Source organism: Fundulus heteroclitus, unplaced genomic scaffold (assembly GCF_011125445.2).
Source record: "Fundulus heteroclitus isolate FHET01 unplaced genomic scaffold, MU-UCD_Fhet_4.1 scaffold_47, whole genome shotgun sequence".
In the NCBI taxonomy this organism is placed as follows: domain Eukaryota; kingdom Metazoa; phylum Chordata; class Actinopteri; order Cyprinodontiformes; family Fundulidae; genus Fundulus; species Fundulus heteroclitus.
Window position 1 is genome coordinate 2,077,737 of NW_023396890.1, and position 12,073 is coordinate 2,089,809.

At 45.2% G+C, this 12,073-nt stretch overlaps 1 protein-coding gene across 1 annotated transcript; it reads right to left on the reverse strand.

The window, feature by feature from the left end:
• Positions 1-5,219: 5,219 nt before the first annotated feature.
• LOC105928903 lies at positions 5,220-9,329 on the reverse strand. The gene is made up of 6 exons (XM_012866459.3): positions 7,969-9,329; positions 7,659-7,882; positions 6,288-6,404; positions 6,066-6,194; positions 5,848-5,974; positions 5,220-5,777 (listed from the first exon to the last, which is right to left on the reverse strand). Exons 1-6 carry the CDS (start codon positions 8,094-8,096, stop codon positions 5,669-5,671), a joined length of 834 nt encoding a protein of 277 aa, XP_012721913.2. The 5' UTR covers positions 8,097-9,329; the 3' UTR covers positions 5,220-5,668.
• Between the last annotated feature and the right edge of the window lie 2,744 nt (positions 9,330-12,073).

The window sequence follows — 12,073 nt, forward strand, 5'->3', positions numbered from 1 at the left end:
CTTATAGTCCGGAGCATACGGTGAGCATGTTGCTGTTAGCAGCTGTCCCTCCTGTCCTCTGCATGTCTTTATGGTCCTGTCTGTTCTCTCTGCTAACAGAAACCCATCAGAACCTCTCCGTCTGCTGCTTAACAGCGAGGACGGTTCTGTAAACCCGGTCGGCCCGCTGCCGCCTCGTATCCGGTCACCGCTCATGTCTCCTGGTGTTTGTGTCGCTCTGATTGTCACAGTTTAGCTTTTAAGACGCTTTGAAACGAGTTTTTGTTTTAAACCGCTTTAGCCTGCAGTTCTGGACTGGGACACCAGAGGGCGATGTGACGCAGGGGGCCTTCCTCTGTGGTGGTCCCACCTGGGCTGCAGTTCCTCCTGGTAACTCACCTTCCTCCTCCTCCTGACTGGTGGCTGAGCTTCCAGGACTTCCTGAGTATTTTTGTGTTTTTTCCACCGACACGCAGACCAGGACGGCTAAAAGCAATAAGCGCTGCCCCCCCGCCGCCCCCGGCTTTTTAAAAGCACTCGGTGTCAGAGTGGATCAGCTGGACTCTCCGTCTCCACCGCCCATGCCATGCCTCTTGTTGGAATGCCATATGTTTTGCACATTGTGTACATATTTCTATAGATGTAATGCATATTTTTCTACATGCGTACCATCCATGGGCTCTTTATGGTGTAAATACTCCTCTGAGATGTGTGTATATATGAGGACAGTATGCTTTTATGTGTCAATAAAGCTGGGTGTACTGTGAAGCGCGTCCATGCAGCCAGTTTTTATCATCCCTACAGAGCAGCAGCGGTGACGCTAATCCCTGGTTTCTCTTTTAAATCGAGCGTTCAGCGCACAGGAACCCAGAAAGCTGCTGCGTTTGGCTTTGTGGTGCGTTCACAGCGCCGCCTTTGTGGCCGCTGCCGGCTCATCTGTCCACATTTGCATCTCTGCTGTTTAACCACAGATAACAGAGATTATGCTTCCCACACATGGAAAACAGCCACAAATCATATCGGGTTCATAAACAGAAAGACGTTTATATTGTCTCTTCTTCTGCTGGATGTCCTTCATCACGGACGTCTGCAGTGGATCCAAAGTCCTTGTTAACGTTACGTCTGCAGGTCTTCAGTCACCCAGGACGTAGAGTCGCTCCTTCAGTAGAACCGGTCCGGTTGTTCTGGTGCTGTGCATCAACACGTCCTCCGTTCTGTCTCAATAAAGTTCTGTAGATCATTAGAACCACGGCCATCGGTGCGTTTGGTCTGAGAAACCAGCTCAGTGGAGCGTGGCCATCGTTTTTATTCTTCTTTAGAAATAAAGGATGTTTGCTGTGCAAATGTGTTCACATGCAAATGCTCCTATAAACCAGACTGCAGTTTGGGCCGGTGTCCTGCAACGTCTATATGGGCCCCTGGTCCAACACAGCCGAGTTAAATAATCGGGTCATTAGCAGAACCTGACTGCAGACTGAGGAGCTGATCCAGGCGTGTTGGACCAGAACCGACCCCTGGCTTATATCGGCCTAGTCAAAGTCCAGATCCAGACAAGAATCTATGGCGATCTGATGTTTGCAAAGAAGATTTCAGTCTGTAGATATTCAGAGCTGGTAGAAACAAACTCAAAAGGACCTGCAGCATGACCAACAGTGGTTCTACAAAAAATTAAAAGTAAAAAATAAACTTTTTCCTTCAAGATGGCGAAAGAGACAAACCCAAAAAGTGCTGAAAGTGCAACAGAGACTCACAAGAAGGGCGCTGGATGCTGATCTACACAACAAGCTTTTAGATTTTATTCATATATTCAATTCAATTTTATTTATATAGCGCCAAATCATGAAACATGTCATCTCAAGGCACTTTACAAAGTCAAGTTCAATCATATTATACAGATTGGGTCAGATTATACAGATTGGTCAAAAATGTCCTATATAAGGAAACCAGTTGATTGCATCAAAGTCCCGACAAGCAGCATTCACTCCTGGGGAACCGTAGAGCCACAGGAAGAGTCATCTGCATTGTACATGGCTTTGCTGCAATCCCTCATACTGAGCAAGCATGAAGCGACAGTGGGAAGAAAAACTCCCCATTAACGGGAAGGAAAACCTCCGGCAGAACCGGGCTCAGTATGAACGGTCATCTGCCTCGACCGACTGGGGTTACAGAAGACAGAACAGAGACACAACAAGAGAAACAAAAAAGCACAGAAGCTCACATTGATCTAGTAATCTGTTCTTTCATCAGAACTCTTGCTGCAGCATTTTGGATCAGCTGAAGACTTTGAACTGCATTTTGTGGACTTCCTGATAGTAAAGAATTACAATAGTCTAGCCTTGAAGTAACAAATGCATGGACTAGTTTTTCAGCATCACTCCTGGACAGAATGTTTCTAATTTTGGCGATATTCCGGAGGTGAAAAAAGGAAACTCTGGAAGCATGTTTAATATAGTCATTAAAATATACTGACATATATATATATATATATAAAGACAGGTGACGCTGAAATGAATGAAACAGAAATCCATCTATGATTGAATCGGTTTTATTATCATCAGTGTTGTATAAGTACTGAAATCTCAGAGTCAAGTAAAAGTACAAGTACTTCTCCAACATATGACTTTGGTAAGAGTCCAAGTCACTGACTGAAATGTTACTTGAGTTAAAGTCTTAAAGTATCTGAAATGTCTTGTACTTAAGTATGAAAATTACTGTAAAAATAGATGTACTCAAGTAATGTAATAAAAAATATAAGTAAGAAGTAAAACAAAGCAAATGCAGTTTGAATGACATTTTTAGATTTTGGTAAACTTTGAAAGTCAAATTCACTTTAATATAAACGGCCAAGTGCAGGAGAAATTTAGACCAAGTTTAGACAGAAAATACAACCTTTTTGTAAGCTATACAACACTGATTATCATTGTAATCAACAATATGTGGAGTAAATCGTCTCCTGTGAGACTTGATCAGTTTCTCATGGAGGAAAGCAGACCTGCTCTACGATGTTCTTCTGTTCTCTGAGCTTCAGCTTCGTTTGGCTCCACGCCTCTGATGTCCAACCACAGCATTTAAATGGAGGGCTGGACTTCAGACCACTGCAGCGTCCTGATTCTGTGGTTCAGTTCTTTGTCCTGTTTGGTCCAAACTTCAGGCGTTGGTCAGAAGGTCCCATCTGAACTGACCAGAAGCTTCACAGCAGCTGAGGCCTGCAGTCTGAGGTGCAGCTCTCAGCTTATAAGGTTCTCTCTCAGGTTCTGATTCAGTTTATTTTCCATTTCCAGCAGAAACAAATCCCATTGGAAAGAGATGCAAGTGGCTCAGGTGCAGTTTGACATTTTCACAAAAAACAGTAGCCGCTCAATCCGATACGATGAGAGGGCCACAGAAAAAGAGCATTTAAATACTAAAATAAAGAGCAAAAAAGTGCTTTCAACAGTCATAGTCTTTGTGTTAAAAGGAAAGACGTTTGCTCGGTAGCGCCTCCCAGAGGGCAGAAGTTCTCACAGGAGTCTGGCGAGATACAAAGGGCCCTTAAAGTTAATAAATGTCCTCCAGAAGGGACAAGTCCTCCCCAATAATCTGGCAGAGCGGACCGCGTAGTTTAAACATTTCCAAAACACACTTCTGTCAGAAAATCACTTCTATTGCACTGCAGAAATTTAACAGAATCTACTTATTACTGGTAAAATCTTTCAATTCACGCAGAAAGAAAAGCTGCAGTCGAGACTTTTACACAATCACACCTAGTACAGAAATTCCAGCTGCTGCATTTGACAAAGAAATGTAAAGTTTTCAACAATGTTCCCCTCCATGACATTTATACAAACAGGTCAAAGGGATGATTTTACCTAAAAACAGAACAATTAAAGATTCTAGAGGCGTTCAGAACCAAGTTATTTTCCTCTGGCACTACATTTTCCACCTCAGCTCTGTAACCAGTCATCATTTAAGGAAATCAGACCAATGACAGATTTATGAGCTGCGTACTTAATTATAAAGTGTTTGATGCGACATCATACAATAAAGGACCAAAATTACAACACAGTTGATGAGAGAAGCCGTCGTTGAGGTCTACAGGTTGCAAATGGCATCGTTCAGTCTTAGCGTCTTCAGAATCAGCCTCTCAGGAACCAGAGCTTATAAAGCAGAGTTTTAATCGATAAAACGCATCCTAACAGGAGATTTTCCGTCTAATAACCGGAGGAAGATGCTCCGTCTGATCAGCGATGGACGCATGGATCTGTTTTCCCACATCCTGCTTTGCATCTTTGCTCGGCTCCCGTTAAAAAACACAAAGACTCTGTGTGGTTGTGAGCGCTGTGGAGGACCTGAGGGGAATTTTTCTCATTATTTACAACTTGACGCCTGAATGATCAGAAATAAAAGCATATTTCTCTACATAGGAATATAACATGAATGTAATCTCATAATCTCCAGAAGGCACCGGTGAATACAGGCCGGCCAGCAGGAGTTGAAAGCCCCCCCCCCCCAAGCAAAGCTATTTGACTGGGAGATGAAATAAGTAGATATACAGAAATAAAATATTATTTCCGTCTGCTGTCCAAATGGAGGCTCAGCTGTGGCTCCAACCAGTCGGCTTTCTCTCAGAAGTATTTACAGCAGCTGAAAATGTCTGCGTTCATACATGTGAGCTGGTCATCGGATGTATGAATGCCCGGTCCGCCTGAAGCTGCAGCGTGGATATTTATCTGCCCTGTCTGTGCTGAATAAAGTCACCTGGTTACCCAGAGTCCAGCTCTTCTGCTTCAGGCCTCTGGGGGAGAACGCTGGATAATAAACCCAATCTGCTGCTCTGCGGGGTGAAAACTTCCTCTGTGCGTCGCTCTGAACACCACGTCTCCACTGAGAGACACGGCGCTGGCAGCATCATGCTGTGGGGAACAAGGCGCTTCTTATTTCAGCTGAGAATCTGTGGAAAGACTTGAAAGTTGCTGTTCAGAACAACTTCCTCCAATGTGCAGAGTTGGTGGAGACGACCTGGAAGGCCTGCAGCTGGATCTGCAGCTGGAGCTGGTGGAGGAAAGCAGAAATACAGATGCACTCCGCACTATTCAGAAACAAGATGAAACCCGTAGCCGTTCCAGTGTGAAGATTGGCCCTTTGTTTTCACCACTTTGGTTATATATATAAATCTATATCTATTTATGATTCAGTCCAGGTTGGACCGGTTTCTGTTCTTATCTTTTTCTCAAGAAAGATCAATCCTGAGGCTAAAAAACCTGCACAAAAAACATATTTTTGTGTTTTCACAGGAAGATTGAAGGTGTCATGACTTTCAAATCGTGTTTCAAAAAATATTTTGTTCAGAAAAGAATAGTCAGTGCAGCATATTTTGAAGCAGGGATCATCAAATGCAAGACAGAGCATTTAAAACCAGGTAAATGATCCTTTAACGTTGTAGCTGAACCACAGAGATCCTGCAGTAGTTCCTCTCTGAGCAACAGGACGCCTCTCCCCAATGAGCTGACGGCAGAAAAGTCTCTGGGGGGGCAGATAACTCAGTCCTGAGGGCTCGTGCCGCCCCGCCAGAAGGGCGCCCTGGGCAGGGAGCCGGGTGGCCATCATGAACTGTGATGCCTAAGAATCCAACAGCATAAAGTCTGAGGCTGGAAGGTGAGGAAATGCAAAGGTTCCAGGGTGTGAATACTTTTGCTGCAGAGCTCTGGGGTCAGAGCGGCTGATGGGTGTGGATCTTGGCCTGGCACTGGGGGCACTGGTGGCGGACGTTCCTGAGGCGCTTCATGAAGAAGGGGACCACGCAGCATCCCGCCACGCAGCTGTGAGGGAAGGACATGCTTCAGTCGGGATTTTAACCTCCAACCTTTCCACGAGGACACAGCTACTCACCCCACGATGGAGCACAGGAAGCACAGGATCCACATGGTCTCGCTTACAGTGCTCTGGGTTTCTGTGAGCACCACCTCGCTGCAGGACGGACACTTTGTGAGTCCGGCCGTGGGGCCCAGCCTCTCCACTTCCCGGTGAACACAGAGCGCAGGCAGAGGACAGGTAAGACACACCTGAGCGCTGACTGGAGCGTGTTGGAGGACGGAGGAGCAGCTCACCTGGAAGGATGCTGTCTCCTGGTTCCTGTGCTGCGGCGGCCGTCACGTCTCCAGCGGGCTGAGGAGGAGGCAGCATGTAGATCCCTCCACGGGGCGTCTCCTTGTACGACGGCTGCTGCTCGTGGTGAACTGGCACCGGGGATTCAGACAGGATCTTTAGTGAGTTACAGTCACAGACTAACGAGGAGAAACAGGACGAGAAAAGCTGCACAGGAAACATGCCTCTGTTAGGGCTGGCTGTGAAGCTCACTCCTGCTCTCCCCAGCTCCTCCTTCTTCTCCTGCAGCTCCTCCAGCTCTTTCTGAATGGCCCTCAGCTCGTCATCATCTTCAGGGATCGCTGACAACACAGAGACCAAAGTCACAGGAGGTTCAGTCTGCACACTCCGACTTTAAGAATATCTTCAGAAAAACGTGAAACACTTTAGTTTTCATTAAAAGGAGGTTTTTATAAAGCCCTTAATAATCAAGCTCCATCATATATCAGAGCTCTGATTACCCCGTATGTTCCTAACAGAGCACTTCGCTCTCAGACTGCAGGTCTGCTGGTGGTTCCTAGAGTCTCTAAAAGTAGAATGGGAGGCAGATCCTTTAGCTATCAGGCTCCTCTCCTGTGGAACCAACTCCCAGTTTTGGTCCGTGAGGCAGACACCCCGTCTACTTTTAAGACTAATCTTAAAACTTTCCTTTGTGACAAAGCTTCTAGTCAGAGTGGCTCATGTTACCCTGAGCTACCTCTATAGTTATGCTGCTATAGGCTTAGGCTGCTGGAGGACATCAGGGTCTATTTCTCTCTCTCTGCTGAGTTCTCCTACTGCTCTCCAATCTGCATTGTTTGTTGTTATTTCAGCTTTTAACCTTTTTTTTCCTCTGTCAATGTGAGCTTCTGTGCTTTCTGTGTCTCTGCTCTGTCTTCTCTAACATAGAAAGTACTCCTGGGTCAATGTGAGCTTCTGAGCTTTCTGTGTCTCTGCTCTGTCTTCTCTAACATAGAAAGTACTCCTGGGTCAATGTGAGCTTCTGAGCTTTCTGTGTCTCTGCTCTGTCTTCTCTAAGCCCCAGTGGGTGGAGGCAGATGAGCGTTCACACTGAGCCTGGTTCTGGTTCTGCTGGAGGTTCTCCTCCCTGTTAAAGGGGAGTTTTCCTCTCCACTGTCGCTTCATGCATGCTCAGTATGAGGGATTGCTGCATGTTTCTACCCTACAATCATTTTGCTTTGAATCTCAGACCTGCCAATCAAGTCACAGCTGAGTTGAGCGCGTTTTAGCAGCGAATCAGAAACCCGGTTGTGCTAATTAGCTGTAATTAGTAAAGTGTTTAATATATTCTCACAACCTTCACAAAGGTTTCTTCAGTCTCCTCTGAGAAAACTCCTCTGTAGCTGGACTTCAAGAACATCTCACCACTCGTTTTCACGGCAGTTCTCCCATCCATCATCCTGCCATCACTGTCCAGCAAAAACTGATAAATCGTGACCTCTGGACCTTCTGAATCCTACTGAGAACCTGCTGGTTCTCCTCAGCAGGTAGAACGTCTGAATGGACCACCCAGACCTTCAGGTGACTAAGCAGCAGGTAAAGGTGGGTGAACTCACGTTCCTCTGAGCTTCCTTCATCGTGGTCTTCGTCCTTCTTAGTGCAGCGCTTCATCTTCAGCAGCAGGAACCGCCGGTTGTGCAGCTGCTGCATGCGGAACTCGATGGAGGCCATCTTTGTTGGACCTGCGCTGTTCTCCGTGTGGTCCTGCTCGGGTTCACTCGGACCCGCCCGCTCCGGTTCCTCGCTCTCATCTCTGCTCAGCTTCATGCTCGGCACCGGCCTGAAAGAGTGGAGGAAAACCCCGTCATCCTCCTGGTTCTCCATCACAGCTCAGGAGACTTTGAGTCTAAAAGTCTGAAATGGGACCTGCCGATCCACCCAGCCAGAACCTGAACTTGAAGATGTTCTGGATCAAAGTCCGTGTTCAGAGTTCTCTTGTTTTCACGCAGACCAGAGGAGAGGAACTCAGCGAAGAACCGGAGTCTGGGAACCATTCCTGGTCACGCTTCATGGTGTTGGATCCTGTGGAGTTGATCCCAAAGCAGAGTCCTGAGGGGAAAACATGAGCAGCCGGGTCCGACAGCAGCCAGAACCGCTCTGATGAAGAGGTCCGCATAAATCAGGTGAACGGCGGGCGCAAACAAATGAGCCACTGTGCGGTATGCAAATAGGTCCGGCCTGGACCGTCACGCTGAACACCAGCAGGCGTTACAGGAACACGCTGCGGTTCCTGAGCCACCCGGGAGGAGAACCACCTTAACTTTGCTGTTTTCTGACCAGATCAGAATATCAGAGGTTCTGCTGCAGAACCTTGGTGAGCTGGAACTGAACGGTCGGACCTTCTCCTTCAGGATTTTCTGCTGTAGAGCAGAATTCACGGTTCCCTCAGTTAAAAGCAAGTGGTCCAGGTTCTGAAGCAGCCCAGATCACCACACCACCACCGCCATGCTTGTCTGTAGGCGTGTTCTGATTCTGAAATGCTGTGACAGCTGTAGTCCAGATGTGGTGGGACACAAACCTTCTGATGTTCTGGATCATGACCTCTGACCTTAGCTGAGGCAGTGAGGCCTGCAGAGCTTCAGATGATGTTCTGGGTTCTTCTGGGTTCTTCTGGAGGGATTCTGGTGGTTCTCCATGTTCTCTACGTGTGGATCATGGTTCTGACTGTGGAGATGTTAATGACGTTGTTCCTTATCTGCTCTTGGGCTTCTTTACATTGGGCCATAATGTGCTGCTGGTTGAGAACTTCATCATTTAACCTCATTCCCCCCTGCTTCTCCCAGGAGGAGGCAGAAAAGTCTTGAACTCCTCCTCGATTTAAGTTAAAATCATTTTTACAACAAGACTTTTTGAAATCTTTAACTGCAAACGTATCGACTGATCTTTCCCTCACCAACATTGTCAGAGCACCATTTGTTCTGCTTGTTTGTTTATTGGGACACTTGGCGCTGACCTTTGGATCGCTCCAGCACACGACGCGGTGCCTCCGTCATCAACACCGACCAATAAGAGAACAGACATGTTTTATCAGGAAATAAAGCTTTATCAGGTGTTTGTTTAAGTAGATAAAGCAGTTTTTGTTCCTTATTTTTAAGTCTTGCAGTACCAACAGTTGTTTTAAAAGTTTTTAAAATTCAGAAATTTAAAGAAATGACAAAGAAATTGGAATTTTCTTCACTAACAGGCGTAAATATGGACCTACTAATGAGATTACTTGATTTATTTTTTTCTGCTGTAGAAAAAATAAAAGCACAAATACATTAACACATTTTTGCATGTATGTAGCATTTGATTGACATTGACTTTGTGAAGTGCCTTGAGATGACGTCTTGTGAATTAGCGCTATATAAATAAAATAGACTTGAACTGAATTTTTGCATTAAGTGCAAAAACATCTACAATTGTGTACAGCGGGGGGTTCTTCCATGTGGGGTAGGGCTCTTTGCCCTGGGAGTCATCTGTCAGCCGCCCCGTTAACAAATTCTCTATGGTTTAAAGTCATGTAGAGTAAATGAGATTATACATACATGGGCGGTTCTAGGCAGGGGCCAACAGGGGCCAGTGCCCCTGTAGAACTGGTCAGGGCCCATTTTATGGCCCCTGTGCTGAAGACATAATACTGGATCAATTTCTTATGATGAGATGGGCTGGAACAGAAAATGTAACTGTAAAAAAAAACATTAAATTTTTTACCTTTACATTTTTATTTTAACAATAATTTTAAAATGAATGTTTCACTCTTACTTTCAGCCTTGTTGAGACAGGATCACAGTTTTCAGGGGTCTGCAACCTGCAGTCACAAGTGGCTCTTTGGCTCACTTAATATATTATTATATCAATATACCTCATTTAATATAGTAAATTAATACATTTTGCCCTGGTTTAATTCCTTTGTTTTGTGGCCCAATCAAAAAAACACTAACACCCCCCCCCCCCCCCCCCCCCCCCCCCCACCGGTAGATTTGGTATAGAACCGCCACTGTATAGCCATCTAACTTCTCTGTAGCTCTGCTGCTGGAGGACATTAAAACCACTTTCCCTCTCTGCTACATTCTAAGATTCTCTTTGCTGTTAATTCAGCTTTTTATTTTCCCTATTTTTCTCTTAATAGTAGGTACATCTGGTCTGAGTTCACCTTCCAGATGAACCAGCTGGATCTGTCTCTTAGAGTCTGACCCATTTCTCTCCTGGACGGAGCTGCTGGCTGAGCTTCTTTCAGCATCTGGACCTGAAAACTGGATCAAAGTTTATCTACTGAACTGTTTCTCTCCTGGATGAAGCCACTGAAGGAGCTACTGCTGCGTTATCCTCTCTACATTCCTCTAACATAGAAAGTACTCCTGGGTCAATGTGAGCTTCTGTGCTTTCTGTGTCTCTGCTCTGTCTTCTCTAACATAGAAAGTACTCCTGGGTCAATGTGAGCTTCTGAGCTTTCTGTGTCTCTGCTCTGTCTTCTCTACCATAGAAAGTACTCCTGGGTCAATGTGAGCTTCTGAGCTTTCTGTGTCTCTGCTCTGTCTTCTCTAACATAGAAAGTACTCCTGGGTCAATGTGAGCTTCTGAGCTTTCTGTGTCTCTGCTCTGTCTTCTCTAACATAGAAAGTACTCCTGGGTCAATGTGAGCTTCTGAGCTTTCTGTGTCTCTGCTCTGTCTTCTCTAACATAGAAAGTACTCCTGGGTCAATGTGAGCTTCTGAGCTTTCTGGGTCTCTGCTCTGTCTTCTCTAACATAGAAAGTACTCCTGGATCAATGTGAGCTTCTGAGCTTTCTGTGTCTCTGCTCTGTCTTCTCTAAGCCCCAGTGGGTGGAGGCAGATGAGCGTTCACACTGAGCCTGGTTCTGGTTCTGCTGGAGGTTCTCCTCCCTGTTAAAGGGGAGTTTTCCTCTCCACTGTCGCTTCATGCATGCTCAGTATGAGGGATTGCTGCAAAGCCATCAACAATGCAGACGACTGTCCACTGTGGCTCTACGCTCTTTCAGGAGGAGTGAATGCTGCTTGGAGAGACTTGATGCAACCTGCTGGCTTTCCTTAGAGAGGAAACTTTCTCACCAACATGGAGGATCTGATGGAGTCTGACTTTGGAAAGAACCTCAGATGATAATGTGATGTTAATTGGTGCTATATAAATAAAATGTAACTGAATTGAATCGAAAGACTGAATGTTTACTCTTAAATTTTTATTTTTTTTATCATAAACAAAAGCTAAAAGTTCTGACACTGAAAGGTTTTTTGGAGAAAGTGTAGAAACGTTATCAAAATAAAATATGTTTTATTGTGTTAATATTGGTTCCAGGTCTTAACCTCCGACGGGATATTTTAAGGATTGACAATTAACCTGAAATTAATTCTCAGAAAGTAAAACTAGGCTTCAGCTGACGGGCTCGTTGGACTGCTGGTAGCTGCTGCTGACTAAATATCAATAAAGCCTGGAGGCAGCTCCTATCAGCAGATCTGGTGACGTCTAACCTATATTCCACCCACAGAACCCCAGTCAAACACATCCTGGACTGTATAAAAATAAAAACAATGCAGGTTGTGATCCTGTGCGCACCTGGGAAAGGGAACTTTTATTTTTCCATAGTAAAATCAGATCAGCTGCCATCACTGTTTTTTGCTTCGTTTTGTGTGTTTTAGTGTATTTGGAGGTTATTTGAACTGCTAATAAAAGAAATTAAATAAACCAAATGTAACAAATTTGACCATTTATATATATATATACTTAGAAAGTGTTCTTTGAATGCGCTGATGCATCATCTGAACACTAGATGTCACCAAAGCGCACATTTGAAGATGATTAAATCCTTCATGTAAACGGTTGACTTCACTGATCCTGCAGTGGCTCTTTGTCCATCCATCACTTCAGGTGTTAAAGCACAACAGGAGAGGACACACTCATACTTTGTGCTTTTACTCACATCACGTCTCCACCTGATCTGCAGTCAGACTCATGGCTGCATGTTTGTAATGAG